General features: G+C 41.7%; 1 protein-coding gene and 1 pseudogene across 8 annotated transcripts in view; both read right to left on the reverse strand.

Annotated features, from left to right (window-relative positions):
• The window catches only part of LOC110509551 (calcium/calmodulin-dependent protein kinase type II subunit beta), a 62,004-nt gene extending 46,087 nt beyond the window's left edge, over positions 1 to 15,917 (reverse strand). For 3 of the 7 annotated variants that reach the window (XM_036967691.2, XM_090227267.1, XM_036967688.2), the window contains exons 1-6: positions 15,522 to 15,865; positions 13,622 to 13,716; positions 9,654 to 9,713; positions 9,412 to 9,466; positions 6,787 to 6,852; positions 3,857 to 3,929 (exon numbers count right to left, since the gene is read on the reverse strand). In XM_036967691.2, coding sequence (XP_036823586.1) covers positions 3,857 to 3,929; positions 6,787 to 6,852; positions 9,412 to 9,466; positions 9,654 to 9,713; positions 13,622 to 13,716; positions 15,522 to 15,583 — 411 coding nt within the window. In that variant the 5' untranslated portion in view covers positions 15,584 to 15,865. Of the gene's footprint in view, positions 1 to 3,856; positions 3,930 to 6,786; positions 6,853 to 9,411; positions 9,467 to 9,653; positions 9,714 to 13,621; positions 13,717 to 15,521 lie in introns of all 7 variants that reach the window. The other 4 variants (XM_090227268.1, XM_036967689.2, XM_036967687.2 and 1 more) reach the window with 3 other exon arrangements.
• Positions 15,918 to 17,563: 1,646 nt separating this feature from the next.
• On the reverse strand, positions 17,564 to 27,196 carry LOC110509305 (nudC domain-containing protein 3-like; annotated as a pseudogene). The gene is made up of 8 exons (XR_016493153.1): positions 26,875 to 27,196; positions 25,520 to 25,701; positions 25,263 to 25,278; positions 23,955 to 24,251; positions 21,854 to 21,984; positions 21,709 to 21,715; positions 20,418 to 20,606; positions 17,564 to 17,767 (listed from the first exon to the last, which is right to left on the reverse strand). The product of XR_016493153.1 is annotated as a nudC domain-containing protein 3-like (transcript).
• Positions 27,197 to 27,236: the final 40 nt, after the last annotated feature.

The raw sequence follows: 27,236 nt of genomic DNA on the forward strand, positions 1-27,236 counted from the left end.
AAAAAGTATTTAGTCAGCCACCAATTGTGCAAGTTCTCCCACTTAAAAAGATGAGGCCAATTTGTTATTGACCAAATACTTTTTTTCCACCATAATTTGCAAATAAATTCATTAAAAATCCTACAATGTGATTTTCTGGAATTTTTGCCCCTCATTTTGTCTGTCATAGTTGAAGTGTACCTATGATGAAAATTACAGGCCTCTCTCATCTTTTTAAGTGGGAGAACTTGCACAATTGGTGGCTGACTAAATACTTTTTTGCCCCACTGCATATGCCATTTATTTAGCAGAACCTTTTATCCAACGTGACAACAGTCCACACATTTTGATATGTGAACACAGTGGGAATCGAACTGAGTCACTTACAGGACCATTACAATACGTAAGTACAATGCAATGCTGTAAAATACAATACAGAATTACAATACAGGTGGAAGATGTATGATTGCCATCCCCATGACCGTACCATCCTTGTTCAGGCCATGCATGTCTTGGCAATGTGCTTAGGGTCGTTGTCCTGTTGGAAAGTTAACCTTCACCCCAGTCTGAGGTCCTGAGCACTCTGGAACAGGTTTTCATCAAGGATATCTCTGTACTTTGCTCCATTCATCTTTCCATCGATCCTGACTAGTCTCCCAGTCATAAAAGCCTGATTGGTGGAGTGCTGCAGACATGGTTGTCTTTCTGGAAGGTTCTCCACAGAGGAACTCTGTCAAAGTGACCATCAGGTTTTTGGTCACCTCTCTGACCAAGGCTGGTCTCCCTCGATTGCTCAGTTTGGCCAGGCGGCCTGCTCTAGGAAAAGCCTTGGTGGTTCCAAACTTCTTCCATTTAAGAATTATGGAGGCCACTGTTTTCTTGAGGACCTTCAAATCTGTAGACATTTTTTGGTACCCTTCCCCAGATCTGTGCCTTGACACAATCCTGTCTCGGAGCACTACGGACAATTCCTTCGACCTCGTGGCTTGGTTTTGCTCTGACATTCACTTTCAACTGTGGGACCTTATGTAGACAGGTGTGTGCCTTTTCAAATCATGTCCAATCAATTGAATTTACCACAGGACTCCAATCAAGTTGTAGAAACATCTCAAGGATGATCAATGGAAACAGAATGCACCTGCGCTATATTTCGATTCTCATACCAAAGGGTCTGAATATTTATGTAAATAAGGTAGTTAAATTGTTTTATAAACGTGCAAAAATTTCAACAAAAAAATCAGTTTTTGCTTTGTCAGGGGGATTCCTAGTCAGTTGTACAACTGAATGCCTTCAACTGAAATGCGTCTTCCGCATTTAAGGCAATCCTTCTGAATCAGAGAGGTGCTGCCTTAATCGATATCCACGTCTTCAGCGCCCGGGGAACAGTGGGTTAACTGCCTTACTCAAGGCCAGAACGAAAGATTTTTACCTTGTCAGCTTGGGGGTTCGTTTCAGCAACCTTTTGGTTACTGGCCCAAAGCTCTAACCACTAGGCTACCTGCCACCCTAGAATAAGGCTGCAATGTAACAAAATGTGGAATAAGTCAAGGGTTCTGAATATTTTCCGAATGCACTATGTCAGGCTTGGATTCATCATGTAAAAATGTTTTTTCCCCAGGTGTATGAACATGATGTTATTTACTGTGATTTCAATGGGAACCTATGGCCAAATGCTCAAGATAGGCTTGATGCAAACTAGTGGCTGCTAAACGTTTTTATTATTTTCTATAATTTGATTACATTGTGAACGATGTCTTCAATGATCGCACCTTTATTATCACATAGGATAGAAATTATGGAAATTAGATGTTTAATCAATTTTAATGAGTAGTGCAAATGTATTGCCTAATGTGAGAACAGTGTAATTTACTGTACTGTAGAATACTACATTCAAAGGGCATTTTTGAAAAATGGATTAACTGGTTGTTAAAATAACTCAATTGAGAAGATATCATGTTGTGTTTTGGTGATTACATTCCACAGTAAACCTGTTATTTTGGATCAATGGTTGTGTGGTGAAGGATGTCAACAAACAAAATGAATGCACAATGAAAGGTGCTGAATGTAAGGCTGGCTGTGTTACTAGTGTTCAACATACAGTTGAAGTCGGAAGTTTACATACACCTTAGCCAAATACATTTAAACTCAGTTTCACAATTCTTGACATTTAATCCTAGTAAAAATTCCGTCTTAGGCCAGTTAGGATCACCACTTTATTTTAATAATGTGAAATGTCAGAATAATAGGAGAGAGAATGATTTATTTCAGCTTTTATTTCTTTCATCACATTCCCAGTGGGTCAGAAGTTTGCATACCCTCAATTAGTATTTGGTAGCATTGTCTTCAAATTGTTTATCTTGGGTCAAACGTTTCGGGTAGCCTTCCACAAGCTTCCCACAATAAGTTGGGTGAATTTTGGCCCATTCCTCCTGACAGAGCTGGTGTAACTGAGTCAGGTTTGTAGGCCTCCTTGCTCGCACACACTTTTTCAGTTCTCCCCACAAATGTTCTATAGTATTGAGGTCAGGGTTTTCTGATGGCCACTCCAATACCTTGACTTTGTTGTCCTTTAGCCATTTTGCCACAACTTTGGAAGTATGTTTGGGGTCATTGTCCATTTAGATTACCCATTTGCAACCAAGCTTTAACTTCATGACTGATGTCTTGAGATGTTATTTCAGCATACAGATGAAATCAGAAGTTTACATACACTTAGGTTGGAGTCATTAAAACACATTTTTCAACCACTCCACAAATGTCTTGTGAACAAACTATAGTGACGACCATCGTTATGTTTGGAGGAAAAAGGGGGAGGCTTGCAAGCCGAAGAACACCATCCCAACCACGAAGCACGGGGTGGCAGCATTATGTTCTCGGGGTGCTTCGCTGCAGGAGGGACTGGTGCACTTCACAAAATAGATGGCATCATGAGGTAGGAAAATTAGCCTCCCCCCTTTTCCTCCAAACATAACGATGGTCATTATGGCCAAACAGTTCTGTTTTTGTTTTATCAGACCAAAGGATATTTCTCCAAAAAGTACAATCGTCTATATAGTATAGTCTGGCTTTTTATGGCGGTTTTGGAGCAGTGGCTTCTTCCTTGCTGAGCGGCCTTTTAGGTTATGTCGATATAGGACTCGTTTTACTGTGGATATAGATACTTTTGTACCTGTGTCCTCCAGCATCTTCACAAGGTCCTTTGCTGTTGTTCTGGGATTGATATGCACTTTTCGCACCAAAAGTACGTTCATCTCTAGGAGGCAGAACGCGTCTCCTTCCTGAGTGGTATGACGGCTGCGTGGTCCCATGGTGTTTATACTTGCTTCCTATTGTTTGTATAAATGATCGTGGTACCTTCAGGCATTTGGAAATTGCTCCCAAGGATGAATCAGAGTTGTGGGGGTCTACAAAAACAAATTCTGAGGCCTTGGCTGATTTCTTTAGATTTTCCCATGATGTCAAGCAAAGAGGCACTGAGTTTGAAGGTAGGCCTTGAAATATATCCACAGGTACACCTCTAATTGACTCAAATGATGTAAATTAGCTTATCAGAAGCTTCTAAAGCCATTACATAATTTTCTGGAATTTTCCAAGCGGTTTAAAGGCACAGTCAACTTAGTGTATGTAAACTTCTGACCCACTGGTATTATGATACACTGAAATAATCTGTCTAAACAATTGTTGGAAAAATTACTTGTGTCATGCACAAAGTAGATGTCCTAACCAACTTGACAAAACTATAGCTACTATTAACAAGAAATTTGTGGAGTGGTTGAAAAACGAGTTTTAATGACTCCAACCTAAGTGTATGTAAACTTCCGACTTCAACTGTATTGTGAAAATAGTGCCAAAGTGATTAAAATAATCTGTAACTCACCTTGAGGTCTCTGTGTACCACACCCGACTGGTGACAGTGTAGCACGGCCTCCAGGATCTGCTGGATGCAGTGACTGTATAACAACACCAGGGGGAGTCGGTTAGTCTCTGCCAGTGTGCTGCATCTGATCTGTGTTCCGTGTGGTGTATTGCAGTGCTTTTAAATTGTGCAAGACAAATTATGTTCTATTCTATGTAAGTCCCAAAAGTGGAAACTCCAAGCTAAAATCAAGCACCCCTCAACTTTCAAGTATTTGAAGGTATTTGATACACACACACTTGTACAGTAAAAGTGCATGAACATGTCAATACACCCACGGCTCAAGTCCACTCCTGTGTCTTTCTGTCGTGAATGACATTCTGTGTTATCACTGGACTACAAAGGAGTGGATGCTCTTGAATATCAGCATACCTAAAACACTCCACATTGACTTGAACAGTGGAACCTGCCACAGTGTGTGTGTGTGTGTGTGAACACCTGCCAGCGAGATGTTGAAGAGGAACTGCACTATACGAGTCAGGCAGCGTAGGAGTGCGCCTGCATGCCTGAGTGCGTCCATGTGTGGGTGTTTATGTATAGGTGTGATCCTGTACATCCTGCTAGTGGGGTATCCTCCATTTTGGGATGGAGCCTATGACGTGAGTTACACACACACACACAGACACACTCGCATGCAAGTGCACACTCACAAGCACACAAACACTGTCACCTCTGTCTATTAATCTGTTTGACAAAAAGGAGGGTGTGTGTGTGTGTTTAGGAGAGGCTATGTCAAACTTGGTGACTTTCTCTGGCTTATTTTTTTTTAAATGTGTCAAACACAAAATAGAAATTAGACAATTTATACAATTATAACAATTACAATTACAATTTAAAATGTTAATTTCACTCCCAGTTTCTTTGACTGAGAAATACTTTCCCTCTAACTCTTTATCTCTGACTTTCACTTTCTTTTGTTGCCAAATACAACCAGTCTTGGACAGACAGACGGACAGAACACATGCAATGCGGGCAAAAATCTGAACACACACACTCAGGGTAGGGCAATGTAGCAAATTTCACACACACCATGAAATATGTATGTGCACTTCCAATCTTTTCTCAATTTCCTCTACCCCTCATACAGTACTCCCTATATCCTTGCTATTTTCTAACTCACCTCTTTCACTCTGTCCAATTTCCCTTTCTCTCTCTCCCACCCCCACAACGCCTCCACAGTCAAATTGATTTAAGTCTGTCTGTCTGTCTGTCTGTCTGAGTGCAATGGAAAGGTAAAACTGAGAGTAACATTGAACAGGAGAGAGGGAGAGTAAGAGAGACTCAAAATGGCAATGTTTCCCATGTCAATTTTAGTTATTTAAACTTTATTTATTTTGTATTTTTCACCCCTTTTTTCTCCCAATTTTGTGGTATCCAATTGGTAGTAGTTACATTCTTGTCTCATCGCTGCAAATCCTGTATGGACTCGGGAGAGGCGAAGGTCGAGAGCCATGCGTCCTCTGAAACACAACCCAACCAAGCCGCACTGCTTCTTGACACATCGCTAGTGCGCGATGAGACAAGGATATCCGACCAGCCAAACCCTCCCTAACCCGGACGACGCTGGGCCAATTGTGCGCCGCCCCATGGGCCACCCGGTCGCGGCCGGCCGCATGCGACAGAGCCTGGACTCGAACCCAGAATCTCTAGTGGCACAGCTAGCGCTGCGATGCAGTGCCTTAGACCACTGCGCCACTTGTGAGGACTATTTAACCTTTATTTAACTAGGCAAGTCAGGTTATGGCAAAACAGGTTATGGCAAGAATACGAAGGAGAGGGGAGGGTAACCTTTGACAATGTATTAATTGATCTGACTTTATTAAACAACACCATTTGCCAGAGTAGCCTATAATTCTCTATAGAGCAGAGTTTGTGTGTAATGTAGATAATTCTGCACATGGGCAGATTTGTTGCTATTGGGAAGAGGGTTCCAGAGAATTCGGGAAATGCAGCCTCTCCGTAATTAGCATTCTAAGTAACAGAATTTAATATAACAGCATAGTATAATGCTACTCCAAGACAACAACAAAACGTTACAATTTCTTATGAGACTTCAGGTTGATTGTGCGAATGGTCATATTTCTCTCATGAGGCACGCCACTAGGTAAAATGTGTGCTTTGATTGAATAGGCCAACAGTTTGTTAAAAGCAGTTACTTTGGTAGCTATGTCTAATAAGGTGGAAGTCCAATTTTTTTTTGCCATGACATTCCAGAGATATAGAAGAGATAGTATGACGACACATGATTGGCTCTTGGTACAAGGAACCAAACAGTTGATTGGTGCATTGAAAAAAAACTGCAGAAGACAAGAGTGAACTAAAAAAATAATACAGTAGCCACTGGAATAGCAACTGTTTATTTGCCAGGTAAAGTACCCCGGCTATAGTTATTCTCCACATTCTAACAACGACACTATCTTTAATCTATTTCTGCATCACATTCATGGGATGTCGCTCAGTTTCCCGCAACAAACAACAACTAGCTAGCTAACATAGCACGGGAACGAGCTACCGCGCCATCTACAGTAGGTTAGTCATGAAAGCTGGAAAAGTTAGTTAGCTGCTAGCCAATCAATCTAGAAGCCTGTCTTTTTATTCGGGTTACAACGTTCTGTTTGTATGTGTTGTAAACGTTGACTCCTCACTCTTTGATTGGTGTAGCTAATATTGCACCTATCTAGCTATGTTAGCTAAGTAGGTCATAGAATGTGAGCCAAACAGACGGTAAGTTATTAGCTCACGTTAGCTAGTAAAACTCAGAATGACACTGGCTGCAGAAACTAGTGGAAAGCCCTTGAATTGAATTGAGAGAGAGAGAGAAAGAGAGAGCACATGATAGAGCAAGCTGATGGATACATGGAAGAGGGTGAACTGTGTAAAAAGGTGTTTACCTGGCATCTGCTTCACTGTAGTACTCTCTGGCCACAATGTCCTCAAACAGCTCTCCACCTGTCACTCTACAACACAAAGAGACAAGTTTACACACACACACACACACACACACACACACCCTTACAAAAGAAAACGTGGCAATGCAGTTTCACATGTGAAAATCACATTGAGCTTAAACATATTTTCACATGTATTACATTCAGAGAAAAAAATAAAATAATAATGTAACCTTTATTTAACTAGGCAAGCCAGTTAAAGAACAAATTCTTATTTACAATGACAGCCTACTCCGGCCAAACCCGGACGACGCTGGGCCAATTGTGCGCGGCCCTATGGGACTCCTAATCACGACCGTATGTGATGCAGCCTGGATTCGAACCAGGTACTATAGTGACGCCTCTTGCACTGAGATGCAGTGCCTTTGACCACCACACCCCCTTATCACATGTGCAGAGAATAACATGTTTTCACCTCACAAGTGAATTGCAAGTTCACATTTGAAAAACATGAATATGTGAAAATCACATTTGCAGTTTAACGTGTAAGAACTCTTCAAACTTTCACATGTGGAATTGCAAGTTCACATGTGGGGGTGAAATAGTGTTATTCTCTGCCACCTTTTCACAAGTGAAATGTTTCCACAAGTGGAATTGCAAATTCTGTAATGTCATTCTGTAAAAAGGTTACTTAACCTAATAATTATTTCTGAGCCATCCGCTCCATTATTATTATTGTAATCCTCCATAGTGTTGAATTGATATACATGTACTTAGCGCTACCATTAGGGAGAGGCATCTCTCTCTGTTACTACTGCAGACACCCGCCTCGTTTCTTCGTACGTCGGTCCGTGACCGTTGGAAGAAGCCCATTGAAAAGAACAGAGAAGCTAGCTCTCTGTGTCTCCTTGTTTTTTATCCTGTTTTCTGGTTTTTACAGATGGTTGTTTTTTCAAAATCAAGAGATAAACATGTTTAACTAAACTGTGTTGAGTTTTCTGTTCATTTTGATGTATAATTTAATTGTTTTGACCGAGTGAAAAACTAATGAGGTTATCCTATTTACATGAGTGTAGCCAAGCTAAGAAGCTAGCTTGTGTGCATATGAACCACGCTAATGATGTATTTTAGAAGGTAACTTTTTGTGAAATGTATATCTAATGGTCGCATGCTAATTGCTAACTGCTAGCTAGCTTAGTGATAGGCACGAGCTAGCCTTCCATTTTGTCCTAGCTAGCTATTTTTTAGCTTTTGTTAGCTGTCCATTGTTTTTTGTTACATTTAATGCACAGGCTTAAAAGGGATTTTAACGTATTTGAAAGTGTGGCATGTTTGCTTTTGTGAATGTGTTTGCTTATGGAATGAATGTAAACAAATACTTTTCTACAATAAGATGGTTTTGAAATAGCGCTATCAGAGTTAGTCAGTTAACTTAACCGCCTCATCTGAAAACACCAAAATACATCATATATACAGCTAAAAACAACCAGATGTCAAAAGAAGTCAAATTTGAGGTTAAAGAAATTGTGATTTATCAATTTACCTGATTTTGCTAATCATTACTTTGAACAAACTCAAAACGTAAATATTCTTGTAATGCTTTTAATATTTATTTTATATTTAACTAGGCAAGTCAGTTAAGAACAAATTCTTATTTACAATGACGGCCAAACCCGGACGACGCTGGGCCAATTGTGTGCCGCCCAATGGGACTCCGAAACACGGCCGGATGTGATACAGCCTGGATTCGAACCAAGGCCTGTAGTGATGCCTCTTACACTGCGCCACTTTTTATATAAAAAATGTTTTTAGCAAATTCTGAATTTGCGATTTATCACAGAAAATCCTGCGATTAACTTAATGAACTTTTGTTTAAGTTTGACAGCCCTATTTTGAATTGAACAGAAACTTGGTGCCCCTCTAACGGTCAAGATACCCGGGGAGACCCGGGTTCTAACTCTGCCGGTTACAAAAGAACATGTGAAACTTAGAATATCACATGTGAAATGTTGGGAAACCACTATTTTGTGTTCATGTGAAAAATCCATGTGAAACTTCACAAGTTAATGAAAAACACTTTTCACATGATTTATTCATACATGTGTCCAAAAACCACGTGTTTTTTCAGGTGATTCTTTTACATGTTTTTTTGTAAGGACACACACACACACAAATGCACGCACGTACACATGCAAGCACACACAACCAAATATGCATGCACACGCACACACACACCGGAGGGGGATGTCCTCATTAGGGGGAAACCCTCAGCTCTGCAGGAATCTCTCTGGCAGGGTTGCCATGGAGACAGGCTCCACTGCGGGGCAGTATATGTGTGTGAGTGAGTGTGTGTTTGTGTGCATGTGTGGAAGGCTAAAGATGGAACTGAGTGTGTGCAAAGGGGGGATGGTTATGCAATTGGGGGAAATCTCCTTGGAAACGGGGAGAGAAGGACCGAAAAAGAGGAGTGAGAAGAAGCAATGAAGAAGGAAGAGGAGAGGGGGAGTATGAGAGGAGAGGGAGATAAGAAGGAAGGCGAGAAGGAAAATGGAATGGAAGGGAAAGGAAAGAGAATGGGAGGAGGGAGCGATAAAATATATAGAGAGGGATGTGAGCGCTGCCACTCACAGGTCAAACAGAAGGTAGTGGAAGCCCTCCTCTGATATACTGTCATGGAGACGAACTAGAGGGAGAGAGAGAGAGAGAGAGAGAGAGAGAAAGGGTGGGTGGGTAGGGAGAACCGAGTGAGAGAGAGAGGAAGGAGAGAGAAGGGGGAGAAGAGAGATGGGTTGAGAACGTCAGCAGAAAGCTCTATTCTATTCCTGTGCTGCAGCAGAACCAGCAACAGGGAGAGAGTTACAAGTACTGACCGATATTGGAGTGTTTGAGCAATCTGCAGATCCTGGCTTCTCGCTCCAGCTTCTGGTGATCTGAGGAGAGAAGATGGAGATATAATCTTGGTACAATCATATGATGCAATATTATCTTTGATATTATCTCAAGAGAAGGATATCAAATGTTTGCTGTAAGTGTATCCAACAGGATGCGAGCAAGATTGAAAAATATGACGTCTCCATCAATATAAGTATGGGCACGCACACGCACACACTCCTGCCCACATACAGTGTTGTATATACCCTGAGGGTTGCATTTGCCCATATTAACTCCCCATAATAAGGGATGGAGGGAGAGGGGAAGGAGTGGAACCAAGAAGACAAGAGGAGAGATACAGAATAGAAAGCAATAGAGAGATATTTCAGTTGAAATAAAGAAGAATCTGTTGACACACACACAACCTATTTTTTCCCCAGAGGGAAGTGTTGGCCTTTGTATGTAAATAATCCATACATATCTTAGATATTAGGTTGTGTCAGAGATCAGGAGATAAAGGAGAGGGAGATAGAATGGAAAGTTGCGCAGACTGGGTTTGAACACATGCCTCCAGGAGCATGTGTGGTCCAGGGGCGAAGCACTACCATTAGATCAGCACCTAGCACTTCGACTAATTTGAAGTAAAACATGTTTTGCATAAAAAGGTTGAAAAACACAGCTTCTAGCCTGTTTTTCCCTGTAGTCCAAGGTGTCCTCCTCCAGGTTCCAGCTGCAGCACAGAGCTCTGCAGTATCTGACCTATTAAAAGTAGAACACTGTTGTACATGGTGGGTGCCAGTGTGTTGTGTCAGGTAACACTTTCCGGGACTTCCACTAGGAACTTAGTAACGGGTACTATAGCGTTTTACAATATAGTACAACCCAGCCTTATATACTGTATAACAGCCAGTTCAGCTCAGCCCAGTTATGCCAGGGGTTTGTTCAATAGGGTGCGATGTTACGGAAAGTTTAGAAAGAAATGTGTTATATAGAACATAATATGTACACATAGTACCGGTCAAAAGTTTGGGTTTTTCTTTATTTGTACTATTTTCTACATGGTAGAAAAATAGTGAAGACATCAACACTATGAAATAACACATATGGAATGATGTTATAACCAAAAAAGTGTTAAACAAATAAAAATATATTTTTCGATTTTAGATTCTTCAAAGTAATCACCCGTTGCCTTGATGGCAGCTTTTCAACCAGCTTTGTGAGGAAAGCTTTTCCAACAGTCTTGAAGGAGTTACCACATATGCTGAGCACTTGTTGGCTGCTTTTCCCTCACTCTGCGGTCCATCAAAAAACATCTCAATTGGGTTGAGGTCGGGTGATTGTGGAGGCCACTCATCTGATGCAGCACTCCATCACTCTCCTTATTGGTCAAATAGCCCTTACACAGCCTGGAGGTGTGTTTTGGGTCATTGACCTGGTGAAAAACAAATGATAGTCCCAGTAAGCGCAAACCAGATGGGATGGCATATCACAGCAGAATTCTGTGGTAGCAATGCTGGTTAAGTATGCCTTGAATTGTAACCCTGCCAGAGAGATTCCTGCAGAGCTGAGGGTTTCCCCCTAATGAGGACATCCCCCTCCGGTGTGTGTGTGTGCGTGCGTGTGCAAAGCACCACTCACACCATCACACCTCCATGCTTCACGGTGGAAACCACACATGCGGAGATCATCCGTTCACCTACTCTGGGTCTCACAAAGATACAGCGGTTGGAACCAAAAATCTCAAATTTGGACTCATCAGACCAAAGGACAGATTTCCACCAATCTAATGTCTATTGCTCCTGGTTTTTGGCCTCAAACAAGTCTCTTCTTCTTATTGGTGTCATTTAGTAATGGTTTCTTTAGAGAAATTCAAGGCCTGATTCACACAGTCTCCTCTAAACAGTTGATGTTGAGATGTGTCTGTTACTTGAACTCCGCAAAGCATTTATTTGGGCTGCAATTTCTGAAGCTGGTAACTCTAATGAACTTATCCTCTGCAGAAGAGGTAACTCTGGGTCTTCCTTTCCTGTGGCGGTCCTCATGAAATCCAGTTTCATCATAGCGCTTGATGGTTTTTGCGACTGCTCTTAAAATAAACTTTCATAGTTCATGTCTTAAAGTAATAATGGACTGTCATGCTTATTTGAGCTGTTCTTGCCATAATATGGACTTTGTCTTTTACCAAATAGGGCTATCTCCTGTATACCACCCCTACCTTGTCACAACACAACCGATTGGCTCAAATGCATTAGGAAGGAAAGAAATTCCACAAATGAACTTTTAACAAGGTACACATGTTAATTGAAATGCATTCCAGATGACTACCTCATGAAGCTGACCCACTGGAATTGTGATACAGTCAATTATAAGTGAAATAATCTGTAAACAATTGTTGGAAAAATTACTTGTGTCATGCACAAAGTAGATGTCCAAACCGACTTGCCAAAACTATATTTTGTTTACAAGAAATTTGTGGAGTGGTTAAAAAACGAGTTTTAATGACTCCAACCTAAGTGTATGTAAACTTCCGACTTCAACTGTATATAGTTTGACATGAAGATTAGAGAATGTCATCGGCTCTATTTATTACACTTCTATCTGCATCACTGAATACACCCCAGGCTCGCTCTCTCTCTTCATTAGATATCTACTATTGGCTAGCAACAGCTGACAACCAGGTGTATCTAAATAGTTTAAGATATCCTCCTCTTCTTGCCTCCCCTCCTCCATTTGTATTCTGCACTGATGTGAAAGCAAATTCAGCTGTCCTGTTCTCTCACGTCAGCTCAGAGGGAGAGGAGACAAGGGGAATTTAGACTGTTGACTTGAAAAGCATCCTTGGTGTTGTTCAGTATTCTCATGTGAGGTGTGTGTGTGCGTATCTTACAGGTTTCTCGAGGAAACTGTTAATTGTTTATTATTTATATCCTATTATACGTATTATTTACATCCTGAGACTGGCCTCTGAGACTTCCTGTTCCTGTCCAGACAGGAAGCTGTCACCATAGATAATGCAGTAGTCAGTGCTGAGCAACTAGTACAGGAACTGCACACACAAACACGCACGCAGGCATGCACGCACATACACACACACACATCACACACACACACAGCCTGAACCCTCTCTATGAGGACATGGAGCGAGCAGTTTTGGTTTCGTGACAAAACAGACCAAATCAGAGATGAGGAACTAGATCCCTCAGGCTGGGGGGGCATGCTGTCATGTGTGTGTGTCCTCATTTCCTTGTGTCCTCTCCTTGCCTCTTCTCTTCCTGTTCTTTCCATCGTCTGCTCTAAGAATAGAATATGGAGGGCCAGCTCTTTAAGATGTTCAGCTCTTTCAGATCAGCGTAAATGGAGGAGGAGATGACGGAAGGTAGCAACTGTAGACTATTGAGATGCAGCCTTTGTCTCTAAATGAAGCGCTTCGGTGGTTATCATGCCATATCTGTTGGCAGTAGAAACGGTTCTCCTCTCTCGCTATCTCTCTCTATCATTTGCTCTCTCTCATGTGCTCTCTCTCTCTCTCTATCATGTGCACTCTCTCATGTGCTCTCTCTCAAGAGGAGCATAAATTACTGTCTCACTCTTTAGAACCAAGCATCAGCTAAAATATGCTAATGTAAGCTTGCAGATCTGGGACAGCAGTAGCACATACACACACAGACACACACACGCATGCACGCACATATACACTTAGAGGCAGTGTGAGGAGGAGGAACAATCAGCCAAACGCCTCTGCTTTCTCCTGTTAGCTTCAGCCACTGATGAGCAGACGTACCCATTTTCTCTCTTTCTCTCCATCCCTCCTTCTCTCGCTCTATCACACACACACACACACACACACAGCATAGAGATGGGGACTAAGCAAACGTTAGAGTGTCTAATTTAACACAGTTTACCCACTGTGCAGATATTCTACAGTTGGCACTCAGTTTTTGTGTGTGGGATGGTGTATGTGTCTCACCTCTGGCTGAGAGCTTTTTGGTATTGATGATTTTGGCAGCGTACTCCTGGCCAGTGCACAGTTTGACACAGCGGCGCACCACTGAAAACGCTCCCCTGGGAAACAAAGGCAGGTAAAAACAGGTGTTAGATATCATATAGCACTGGCAGCATCTCAATATTCGAGAGTCAATTCCTCTACTGTCTCCTTGTTTCCTTTCCTTCATTCCCACTGATCTGAAAGAACTGGACAGGTTGAAGGCATATCCTTGTCCACTACCCCTCTACTGCTTTCACCTAGTATCCTGTCATTTCACATCTGCCAGTCATGAGTGAAGACATTTCTCCTGTATGGAGTCATTAGAGTGTGACACACAGCACAGCAGCACATCCTTCTTAGGATATATACAAATGAGACGACTCAAGAGAAAACAACAAAACTGTCTTTCAAGGATATCTCTCTGTGTGTCCATGTATGCACGTGTCCGTGAGAGAGCGAGACACGGTGTGCATGTGTGTACTGTAGCAGTGCTGGTATTTTGGGGAGTGCTTGCATAACTAACTCAGCAGGGAAAAACAGCAGTAACTGTCTCTGTCGTTTCTCTGAGCAATATATAGACGTTACACAATACACACACACCCTTACCCGTCCACTGTGTCTCACACACTCTCAGGCATACACTTGACCCCACGTCTCTCTCACACACACACTCGTAGATGCAATGACAGGTGAGTGTGTAAGGGTATACACAGGGAATACTCTGAGTCAGAAACAGTAGGCTTACGGCAGCAAAGAAAGACAGAGAATGACCTGAGAGACACACATGCACACACAAAAACGTATATTACACACCCCACACATGCTTGCACGTACACACACACTCACACACCAAAAAGGGACAAACTGCCATCCTTACATGAACTGTGGTGTAGTGAAGGTCCTGTTATCTACTGGGCAGCTGCTGCTACCACAGCATGGTTATTGTCTCTGGCTTATAACACAGGCCAGAACACACACATACACACACCAGCGACCCTGCAGTTACATGTACAAGTGTACTACATGCGGTCCCCTAAAGGTCAAGATCTTTCAGTAGAACTCATAGTGGTAGGCTAAACTTATGTTAATACATACAGCAAACGTTTGGTTCTTAATCTCTGCAGTTGTGTTTGCATAAAGATGCATCCTGATCTAGAAAATATGTTTCTCCTCCTGTTTGAGAATGAGGAGAATACCACCCCCTACCCAGTCACACCCACACACAGCCTGACACACCTATCTTGCTGTGGCACATAAACTCACTGTCCAATTTTTCTCTCTCTCTCAAGCACAGGAGCTTGGTGGCACCTTAATTGGGGAGGACAGGCTCATGTTAAAGGCTGGAGCGGAGTCGGTGGATTGGCAACATATACTTTGAACACGTTTCCATTTGTTTGATGCCATGCACTCCGTTCCAGCCATTATTATGAGCCGTCCTCCCCTCAGCAGTCTTCCATTGCTCTAAAGACCCCAATTACAAAACAGCACATCCCGCTCTGCTCTTTGACAGCTCAAATTGTCACTCTCTAGATCGCTACAGCGTGTCCCCAGTCCCCATCACTGCTGCTTCCGGTACAGAACATGCAGCAAACGGATCAAATGTAGTCTACATTTTATCTATACGTTTAAATCGGGTCGTCTCGGGGCTACACCTCAAAGCAGAGCGACAGCATGCGTCTTGTTGAGAGGGCTGAGTAGCGCCGAACGTGACAGATCATCAGCAGAGATTAGTTCTGACACCCATTCCGCCGCTCGTACTACCCACACACAACTGCAGATATGCAACGACGCAAATAAACTATAAAATAATAACAGGGTAAGGACGATACAGAAGGCTGTAATCTGTGCCATAACGTAAAGCAATAATACAGCAAAGCCATACTTTCCGAGTTCTTCATATAGTTGGAAATCGTCCGTAAAACGTGTACAGGTAGTAACCGCCATCGTCCGTTTATTCTCGGGGGTCGAGCGTCCTAAATAGTCCGGTCCTCAAGTGAATTGAAATAGGATGTATCCGTTGACTTGCCCAGTTATTCTATGTAAAAAAAAAATACCGCGGTGTAATGCGTTTTCTGTCCAGAGCGCACTATAATCTACTACAGATATGTATTCGAGAGGAGATGTAGGCTATTCGAGTGGAGGAGAGGCAGTGGTGGTACTCTCTCGCTCTCCCAAAGTGTGTCGTTCAATCGCCTTTCACGCAGTTTCTACACCATCGAGCGCGCTGTAAATACAACACATTTTTCATACCACCAGGGGGCATTGCTCGATAACAACTGAAGCCACGGCATCAGAGATTCTATAGACTGACATAACAGGCTTTGGTAGCATCAGCATCATGGAACCATCATCATTATCACCATCATGTGTAGCTGCTGGAACAGGTATAGCCAGCCTACAGGCTATACAATTTATTTACGTCTCTCTTTTTTGTTGTTGATCTAGCCTACCAAAATAAAATGGATTATGTTTTAGTGTGTCAAACTGATAGACTGCAAAGATCCCTAAACTGGTATTTGTACAAATCAAATATGCAAACAAAAGTCCATTTTAGTGGTTGCATTAGGCCTGCTTGGATTATGGTATTTTCAGGATGATCAACACCACCTACATCTCCAATTCAAAGCAAGGTCTGGTCCATGGCATCAGAGCTTGAAGTGAACCTGTGCTCAACGCTGTACCCCAAATTTTCTCCTGAAAAAAACGGTCCCCTCTTATAGAATTGGCTCTGAAGTATGAATACTTTCACCTAAATAAAAAAAGTTGCCCTATTTCAGTCCACCTGGGAGAACTGGGTGAAATCAAGTACCAGTGTAACTGACCCGGGAAGGAAGAGATCTGCATAGTCATAGGCAACTACTGTCTACGGTCTCTATTCCTGGCTTGTTCCTCTGCACTGTCATCACTAACAGTATTCTTAGGAACAAAGCATCTACACTTCAGATCTGAAAAAGAAAGAGAATCCTTTTGAACTTCAAAGACCTGTCTGCAAGTGTCTAGGATTTCTGTCTGTAAGCATCTTACTAGCTCTAGCTATATCGGTTTTGATATTCATCCTTATCGACCTATTCATCTGATACAGCCATTATCAAGACAATAAGGAATATTATACTGCACTGAGAATCAGAAATCTTGGGATAGCGCCCTCCTGTGGCACTACTGCTTAATCTCAAATCGACTGCCAGCCTGGTACTCCTGTAGATCTAAAAACCCGCATAGGTTTTAGTGCCGCTCAACCTCACACAAACACCAGTGGAGGCTGCCGAGGGGAGGACGGCTCGTAATAATATCTGGAACGGAGCAAATGGAAGGACATCAAACACATGGAAATCATGTGTTTCATACCCTTCTACTTATTCCGCTCCAGCCATTACCACGAGCCAGTCCTCCCCAATTAAGGTGCCACCAACCTCCTGTGACGCACACAGCCTACACACATAGAGAGAACACCACAGTGCATATTTACTTCATTTAATTTATTTCAGTCAGGCACACAAAAATAGACACCTCAGTAAAAGGAAACAGCAGTTATTAAGCCCACTAATAAAAGTCATCTACATGTAAAACAACACAGACATATCTGGACCTGGAAGTTACCCGTAGACACTGATCTAAGGCCAGTTTTGCATCCTTCACCTCAATGATGAAGGTTAGGATTTGGGAAAGCACTCTGATCCTAGTTCTGTGACTGTATAGCTATCTTCCAGGTCTGTTCAGCAGGCAGACAGATACATAAACAGGTACGTTCAGGGTTGTGTTCATTAGGGCCCACAACAGAAAATTAAAATGAGTGTTCAGGGAGACCAGGTGAAACCTCCCAGTTTCAGTCTGTTCTTACGCTTGGTACCTAATGAACAGGACTCAGGTATTTCACATAAGTCAGAACATAGTAACAAAGCTTCCACAGGGTTTCTCTCCCTTCTATTCAAAGTTAGCAAAAAAAGAAGGAAAATGGTCTTAAAATACCAGGCTGTTTCCACCGAATAAATAGCCAATTCTGCTCAGTCTCAAACCCAATTCCCAACATTGTGTGTGTGTGTGTGTGTGTGTGTGTGTTCACATCTGTACGGCGCTGGTGGGGATGTCGAACAAGGAGGGATCAAACTGTTGTCCTTTAAAGGGAGCGCCCTCAGCATATCATATACCTTTTACACAGAGAGAGAGAGAGAGAGAGAGAGATAGAGATGGGTAGGAGAGAAAAATAGATAGAGTGCATTGTAAGAATGGAATGGGCACATACATTCGTGTATACAATCCAAATACAAAACTGCACAATTGGTCTTGCATTTTGTCTAACAATAACACTCTTGGGCTCAACATAGTTCAGCACCACAATCCTTCACCTCCAGCCCATGCCCTATACCAGTGTTTCTGCTGCACTCATTTAACTGTGGTGCCCCAAAAACATGAAACATTAAAAAAATATGTATTTTGAGGTGCACTTTGATATTGCTAAAACAGTCCACATTTACTTTCCCTCTGAAAAGAAAACAAGTAATGAATAGAAAAACTATTATACTATGGGGTTGTCTGATTTATCTACACTGAAAAAAATATAAATGCAACAAGTGTTGGTCCCATGTTTCACGAGCTAAAATAAAAGCTCCCTGAATTTGTTCATACACACAAAAAGCTTATTTATCTCAAATGTTGTGCACACATTTGTTTACATCCCTGTTAGTTAGCATATCTCATGTGCCAAGATAATCCTTCCACCTGACAGGTGTGGCATATCAAGTAGCTAATTAAACCACATGATAATTACACAGGTGGACCTTGTGCTGGGGACAATAAAAGGCCACTCTAAAATGTGCAGTTTTGTCACAACACAATGCAACAGATGTCTCAAGTTTTGAGGGGGTGTGCTGACTGCATGCTGACTGCAGAAATGTCCACCAGAGCTGTTGCCAGATAATTGTTATGTTCATTTATCTACCATAAGCCACCTCCAATATCATTTCAGAGAATTTGGCAGTATGTCCAACCGGCTTCACAAACGCAGACCACGTGTATGGCATCTTGCGGGCAAGCATTTTGCTGATGTCAACGTTGTGAACAGAGTGCCCCATGGTGGTGGTGAGGTTATGGTATGGGCAGGCATAAGCTACAGACAACAGACACAATTGCATTTTATCACTGGCAATTTGAATGCACAGAGATACCGTGACGAGATCCTGAGGCCCATTGTCGTGCCATTCATCCGCCGCCATCACCTCATGTTTCAGCATGATAAATGCACAGCCCCATGTCGGAAGGATCTGTACAAATTCCTAGAGGCTGAAAATGTCCCAGTTCTTCCGTGGCCTGCATACTCACCAGACATGTCACCGATTGAGCATGTTCGGGATGCTCTGGATTGACATGTACGACAGCGTGTTCCAGTTCCAGCCAATATCCAGCAACTTTGCACAGCCATTGAAGAGGAGTGGGTCAACATTCTACAGGCCACAATCAACAGCCAGATAAATTCTATGTGAAGGAGATGTGTCGCGCTGCATGAGGCAAATGGTGGTCACTCCAGATACTGACTGGTTTTCTGATCCGCGCCCCTACTTTTAAAAAAAATAATTCTGTGACCAACATAGATTAAAGCCTAATTTATTTATTTCAATTGAATGATTTCCTTATATTAACTGTAACTCTGTAAAATCTTTGAAATGGTTGCATGTTGCGTTTGTATTATTGTTTAGTATCTTTACCTAATAATGCTTGTTGTTGTGTTTTCAATGCAAGATACATATTCCTCTAACTACTCTTACGAGTGCCATAGGGAGGGAAACCTGCATTTTGACAAGCAGGCAATGCTCACCAATTCTTGCAATCGTGGGGAAAACAGCTGTTTTAATGGTCTTCGTTAAAAAGAGGGGGTTCGCAGCTTTCCATTCCTACTTGATCCATTTCTCAAAAAAAAATATCAAAACTGCACCATTTTAAACCCAGAGTTTTTAGCAGCGTCATGGTTAAGCATGTTCTGCAATTCCCTGTGAGTGTGTATGGGAGAGTGGGCTAAATGTAATGTGTCAATAGTATGGTAACTTGGGTTAAACTGTCACCCTACCTAAAAATCTTAAATTGTGATGAGACAGATTACATTTTTAGATGAGCAAGAGTACTGGCAACCAGGGGAAGTGTTGGGTGAAAAATGCTTAACCTCTTAACATTAAGAGGTTTCTGTGAGAAGTACAGGCAAGGAGCGTGTTACCCCGGGTGGTGGGTTACACCAAGTTAACCTAACAGGTAAGCCTATATTATATTCACTGTGTTTATGCAACTTTTTTGGGCCATAAAATTCATCAACACGATGCTAACTAGTTAAAAGATTACATTTGGGATCTAGCTAATGATTAGCCCAATAGGGTAAATGCAGATAACCAGCACCATGCTTCAGCATATTTATTTATAGCCACTATACTGCATCAGTTGGGCTACAGGTGATATCAGTTATGTTCAAATCATTTTAACAATTTTTTCCAATATGTTATGGGGCTTATTTCTGGATGTGGGAATTATATTTTCTATGGTGTCAGCATCATTTTATTTTCATTCATTTTGGAGTAGAATGTTTTTTTTTTTTTAAATGTCACCAGAACTGAGCTTCTCTAGATAAAAAATGATCTGGATGGGACCCTTCAACCCCCCACTGCTACACATTTTTCCAGAGGAAACACTGTTCTATACACATGTGCCCCTATACCCTTTTCAAGAATATGAGACTTGTGTGTATGTACGTGCGTCCGTATGTGTGCCCGCTCGTGTGAATGTGTGTGTGTGCTCTCACCATCTCGTGGCTCTGGGGCTTGCCCTGTAGTTTCTGGCGGTAGTCATTGGTGAGTGCGTCCAGCACGGCGTGCTCCTCCTCATCCACAGTGGACATCGAGCGCTCCCTGTTGATCTGGTTCACATCAATCTCCTTCTCTCCCTCCTGCACTGCACTCCACCACACCTCACCACTCTTACTGAGAGACAACTACAGACAGAGAGAGAGGGAGAGTCAGCGGGTGTGTTGGAGTCTATACATATTTGTGTGTGTGTGTGTCTGACTATCAGTGCATGTGCGTGTTAGGGATGGGCACGGTTATTTGAACACCTGAACGGTCTTGTGTCAGCGTTCAATTTAGAATATATTTGTTTTAGGCCTTTATCATCAATTAAAAAGCTTCGTCTTAATTAAATTATCCTTGTGACATTGTTACATACAAGGATATACCATGATATTTTAAAATCTTAATTTTAATAAAAATACACTTTTGAATGTCGCTTTTATGACGGTGTGTTGAGCTACTGCTGGGCATTTAGCCCTCCCTCCAGCCCTGACAACAGTATGCTATTTTCCCCTATTCATATAGCGATTACAGGCGCACACCTAACAGAGGACAAAAACACAGATCAATGCTAAACATTCAACAGAATTTGTTTTTGTATTAGTTCTATTATGGCAAACATCAGACTTCTCGTTCACTGTTGCTGCATGTCCACTGTTGCAGTGATCTAGTCAAGTCAATAAACCTCGAATCTGAGTGGAGTCCCAAGTCCTTTATACTCAAGTCACGAGTCAAGTCATAAGTCCCTTGGTAGTGCACATTTGTATAAGGCTAAATAGATAATAGAGCTATTTAAAAAAGGTGCAATATGTCGAAATTGCCCCGCCATTTCCTGGTTGCTAAAACTCGTATAGTTCGCCTAATTTCAGTTTATGTGACCAAACAAGCAAGTATAGTGTAGAGAATCATATATTATATTTTTTTGCTGTTTGAAGCTGGTGTACATAACCGAAAGTAAGACACAAAAACAAAACTTAATAATGGGAAGCATAGAAATAGCACACATTGAATAGATCTACCACTTCTAGACTTATAGACTTATAGATCTGTCATTCTCATTAAAAGCAACTCTATGTGAATTTGGGCAGGTCGCCCAAAAAGTTACATATTGCAGCTTTAACATCTGCTGTTGCAGCTAGTATGTAGAGTTATGCAAAAGAGATTTCCTGACAACAGAGTCACCACTGGTCTAGTCACAAAAATTGTGATTTGAGTCCCGAGTCAAGTCCAGTTCCTGGACTCGAGTACTAGAACACTGCGCTGTTGTACTGCCCTTCGGCATTTGAGTCAATGACAATTATTATTTTTAGAATTACTACTATCCGGATATCCTAAAAATGTCATAATATTATTTGAATAGTGAAATAATTCAAATGCCCATTCGTGTACTCACCACCACACAGTGTCCAGGTTCCATAGTGAGTTCTCAGTGTTGATCTTGTGTGTTTGTTCTCCTTCCATCAGTACCTTCTCTCCTGTTCCCTCCTTCAAACACACACTGCCTGGCTGCATGTTCACACACACCTGGACAGAACCACCCACACACACAAATTAATCGACCTACTCAATATAAACAGGGTTGTGCAGAACTCTACACTGACCTTTTTTACAAGAAGCACGTGTGCACCTAAATTGACAAATGTTGACGCACACAAAGAAATGTAGTTGCACAATGAAAAATATTTGAGATATCAAAGCTAGAATCCTTCATTTTTCTAGGTGCACTGGTGCTCCTAAATTAAAATTCCAGGTTGCACAGCAAAATATTTGGTTGCATATGTGAGTATAATGGTCGCACTGTAGAGCCCTGTTGGGGTCAATTCCGTGCCTATAGGGAGATTCTACCAAATTCTAAATTCTCAAAATGTATTTTGTAGGGCATTTTAGCAAATATGTAAAGTTACAGCATTAATACTTCGCATATATGTTTCAACCCCTGGAGACATGTTTAACTCAGGAATAACATAGACTGGACACATGAAGTTCATCACATTAACTTCTTTGGGACTGGGGGGGCAGTATTGAGTAGCTTGGATAAAAAGGTGCCCAGAGTAAACTGCCTGCTACTCAGACATAAAAGCTAGAATATACATATAATTAGTATTTCTATTTGGATAGAAAACACTCTGACGTTTCTAAAACTGTTTGAATGATGTCTGTGAGTATAACAGAACTCATTTGGCAGGCAAAAACCTGAGAAAAAATCCAACCAGGAAATGGGAAATCTGAGGTTTGTAGTTTTTCAAGTCATTGCTTATCGAATATACAGTGTCTATGGGGTCATTAACAGTCTTTAGAACCTTGTTTAAGGCTTTTACTGTGAAGTGGGGGCGAATGAGAGCTGTTTGAGTAAGGGATCTGCCAGAGTGGCATGAGCTGATCACGCACGCACACGTGAGAGCGACCTGCGTTGCATTGCATTTCTGAAGACAAAGGAATTCTCCGGTTGGAACATTATTGAAGATTATGTTAAAAACATCCTAAAGATTGATTCTATACATCGTTTTACATGTTTCTACGGACTGTAACGGAACTGTTAGACTTTTCATCTGGACCTAGTGATCGCACCTCATGAATTTGGATTACTGGGCTAAACGCTCTAACAAAAAGGAGGTATTTGGACATAAATGATGGACTTTATCGAGCAAAACAAACATTTATTGTGGAACTGGGTTTCCTGGGAGTGCATTCTGATGAAGATCATCAAAGGTAAGTGAATATTTATAATGCTATTTCTGACTTCTGTTGACTCCACAACATGGCGGATATCTGTATGGCTTGTTTTTGTGTCTGAGCGCTGTACTCAGATTATTGCATGGCATGCTTTTTCCGTAAAGTTTTTAAAAAATCTGACACAGCGGTTGGATTAAGGAGAAGTGGATCTAAAATTCCATGCATAACACTTGTATCTTTTAGCAATTGTTTATTATGAGTATTTCTGTAAATTGATGTGGCTCTCTGCAAAATCACCGGATGTTTTGGAACCACTGAACATAACAATGTAAACTGTGATTTTTGGATATAAATATGAACTTCATCGAACAAAACATACATGTATTGTGTAACATGAGGTCCTATGAGTGTCATCTGATGAAGATCAACAAAGGTTAGTGATTAATTATATATATTTTTCTGCTTTTTGTGACTCCTCTCTTTGGCTGGAAAAATGGCTGTGTTTTTCTGTGACTAGGTGCTGTCCTAACATAATCGTTTGGTGTGCTTTCGTCGTAAAGCCTTTTTGAAATTGGACACTGTGGCTGGATTTACAACAAATTTATCTTTAAAATGGTGTAAAATATTTTTATGTTTAATTTTAATTATGGGATTTCTGTTGTTTTGAATTTGGCGCCCTGCAATTTCACTGGCTGTTACCATCCCACATATCCCAGAGAAGTTAACACAAATAATTCACACAGACATGTATGAAGGTTATAATATAAAGATTTAAAAAAGGAAATATGTAGAAAGAGGAACTATGTGGTCGCCATGGTTACCTGTCTGCCCTTGACAACGGTCTTGGGGATGTTGACGCGGACCTTAACGTAAGTGTAGTCCTGAGACCAGCTGTAGGTGTCCCTCACCGCCTCGTTGCAACTGCCTGGACTGGCCTGGTGCACCACCTGACCAATGATAGACAGACAAACACACAAATGAATAGGCCTACTCAATACAAAGGTTTGGGATCGAGTCCATCCCAACAGGGAGATTCTACCAAATTCAAAACTGCCAACGCCTATTTTGTAGGGTAATTGTGCAAATATATAAAGCAAGTGTCCCATGTAGAACACCACCTACCACCTATTACTTTGTGGACCCTTTCCTAAAACATTGAAGAAGCACTAAGAAAGAACCAGTCCTATTGCTATGACCAAGACAGGCAGTACAATACTACTGTAACTCAGTAGGAGCAGATGCTCTAGAGCAGGGGATCTTAAACATGTTCAGCCTGGGACTCAAATGAGAAATTCTGTGTTTTCCTGGGACCCAAGCTTAGGAAAATATGCAACTTTACATAAATATCGGTACATTTCATTGCCCTTATACCTAAAACAAATGAATAATTTTGCACGCCCAATTTTTCAGTTTTTGATTTGTTAAAAAAGTTTGAAATATCCAATAAATGTCGTTCCACTTCCTGATTGTGTCCCACTTGTTGTTGATTCTTCACAAAAAAATACAGTTTTATATCTTTATGTTTGAAGCCTGAGATGTGGCAAAAGATCGCAAAGTTCAAGGGGGCCGAATACTTTTGCAAGGCACTGTATCTGTCTAGGTTGGAACTGTTGCGGTTTTCAACAATAATTTATACAGTAAGCTGTACAGTAGGCCTGATTGTTCATCTTCATCTGTACTGTTACTAGGGTTGCACTATCAGTAGCTAGCTTGCTTTGGCAAATGTTGGCTATTAGCTGTGTACAAGGACAGGGGATTGTATGAAAGAGAAACTCACATATACTATGAGAGTCAGTTAGTACTCCCTTATTTCTGCTTATCATCATCACCTGTTATAAAATGACAATGCCTTGCTAGCTGACTTTTCCACTGTCGAGGCACTGTTTCCTGAAGCATTCTGCCCTGTTCTGAAAGAACTCCCTGGGTTTACCGTCATGCTGTGGATGTTTGGTCAGGACGTGTCGTTTTAATAATGTGTTCGTTATGCGAGACGCATTACTAAGCACTTCCACACACAAAACACATTGTGAGTGCTCCGCGTTATAAGCTTGTATGATCTTCAAGAAAACTGCAGAAAAATACATTGAGAAGCACACGGGTATCTCCCTCAATAAACACAGCTGCCAAACTGAGCAGAGAACGCTGCTGAGCATAGCACGCATTGAATAGAGAGCACAGATGCACTTGGCCAAATCAATTCCAGTAATTCATTTAACAATTATACATTTACACGTCGCGACCCACCATTAACAGGTCCGCGACCCATACTTTAAGAAAGGCTGCTCTAGAGTCTGAGCCGGCTGCTGCCAGGTCTCCTTGTGATGAATGCTGCTCTGGGGCTGTGGATTAGAGGCTGAGGCTTGGCTGGAAGAGGTAGGCCTCGTACTAGAGGCTGTGCTGGGCTCTCCAGAACCCGAGACAGAACTCTCTCTGGGCAGCAGGCTCTGTCCTGACTCCCCTGGGCTCCACCGGCTGCTTGGTGGCCTGTACCTCTAGCTCCTGCACCATGGGGGGCGCTACCCAGGCCGTGTGTCTCTGCTGCAGCTCCCTCTGCTGCCTCTCTCCGTCCTACTACACCACATGCTCAAACACAGGACTGTGCCAATAATGAGCCAAGTACATAATCAACCCTTAATCACTTTTGTGTACATTAAAGGGTGGAGTCTGAAAGATGACATCATAGACAAGGGGCCGATATTCCAAATAGTAAAATAAAATACATTTTATTGGTTGTGTATGCATATTTTGCAGACGTTATCGCGGGTGTAGCGAAATGCTAATGATCCTAGCTCCAACAGTGCAGTAATACCTAACAATACAAGAACATCCCCAAAATCATATGTATGTACATGGTGTGTATGAATAGTATATGGAGAAAAAAAAGGTGTACAGCAGTAGTTATATAGGATTAGCCTTGACTAGAATAGTGTACTCTATGTGTGTGTGTGTGTATATATATATATATATATATATACACACACACACACGAAGTAGGTAAAACTGTGTTAACATAACTAAAGTAAACATTGTTCAACACAGTCTCTAAGGTGCAGGGTTGAGTACCGGGTGGAAGTCAGCTAGTAACAGTGACAAATGTTCAGGGCAGGGTACTGGGCATAGGCATGCTATTCGTAACCAACTCAGCTAAGACTACCAATATTTTCCATATGAGCTTAAATGCAAGGGGAAGTAACAATGATGAGAGTCTTGGCCAATTAGGTCACTGCTGATGTATGTTGCAAGATGGGCTCCCGAGTGGCGCAGCCGTCTAAGGCACTGCATCTCAGTGCTAGAGGCGTCACACTACAGTTCGATTCCAGGCGGTATCACAACTGGCCTTGATTGGGAGTCCCATAGGGTTGCGCAGCTTCGTTAGGGTTTGGCTGGGGTAGGCCATCATTGTAAAGAATAATTTGTTCTTAACTGACTTGCTTAGTTAAATAAAGGTTAAATAAATACAAAAATCGAATTAAAAAAATTACATCATAGAATATCGGCTCCTTGTCTAACTAGTAACCAACACAGCCAAGACTGACATATGAGCTTAAATGCAAGGGGCAGTGCCAATGATGGCAGTCTTGGCCGATTAGGTTGATGTCTGTTGTTTGATGACAATCTTACTGAGTCTACCTTTAAAACTAAACAGGGGAACAGAATTATAGGGAGAAAACAGGCTAGCCTCCATGGCTAACACAGAAACGTGTAAAATGTTTAGCTAGCTACTGTAGTTTACTACATTACGTTTAGGACCATCTTCTCGGCCACCCCTGGAGAGAAGCCCATACGGTCATTGGGGGTTGACAGCAGGCGGTAAAAGTCTGTCTTGGGTACAGAAAACCGAAGTAGACCTCAAGGAAATTATGGATGTTTCCAACATGCTGCAAGATTCCAAGTAGAGCGTTGTCATACAACTCTATCATTTCCATAGACGACGGCATTGTAGATTTGAACTTTTTTTAATATGTCACAAACTGTTATATTTCAATCAAATTAAATGTATCGCAAACGTTTAAAGTTGTTCGCTGACTAAGAATGTGTTACCTTTATTGTAATTTCTATGTAGGAACTGAAAATTGTCCGCAGGGAACACCATGCGCAAATCA

Source organism: Oncorhynchus mykiss, chromosome 29 (genome assembly GCF_057628025.1).
Source record: "Oncorhynchus mykiss isolate SJ-2025 chromosome 29, ASM5762802v1, whole genome shotgun sequence".
NCBI lineage: Eukaryota > Metazoa > Chordata > Actinopteri > Salmoniformes > Salmonidae > Oncorhynchus > Oncorhynchus mykiss.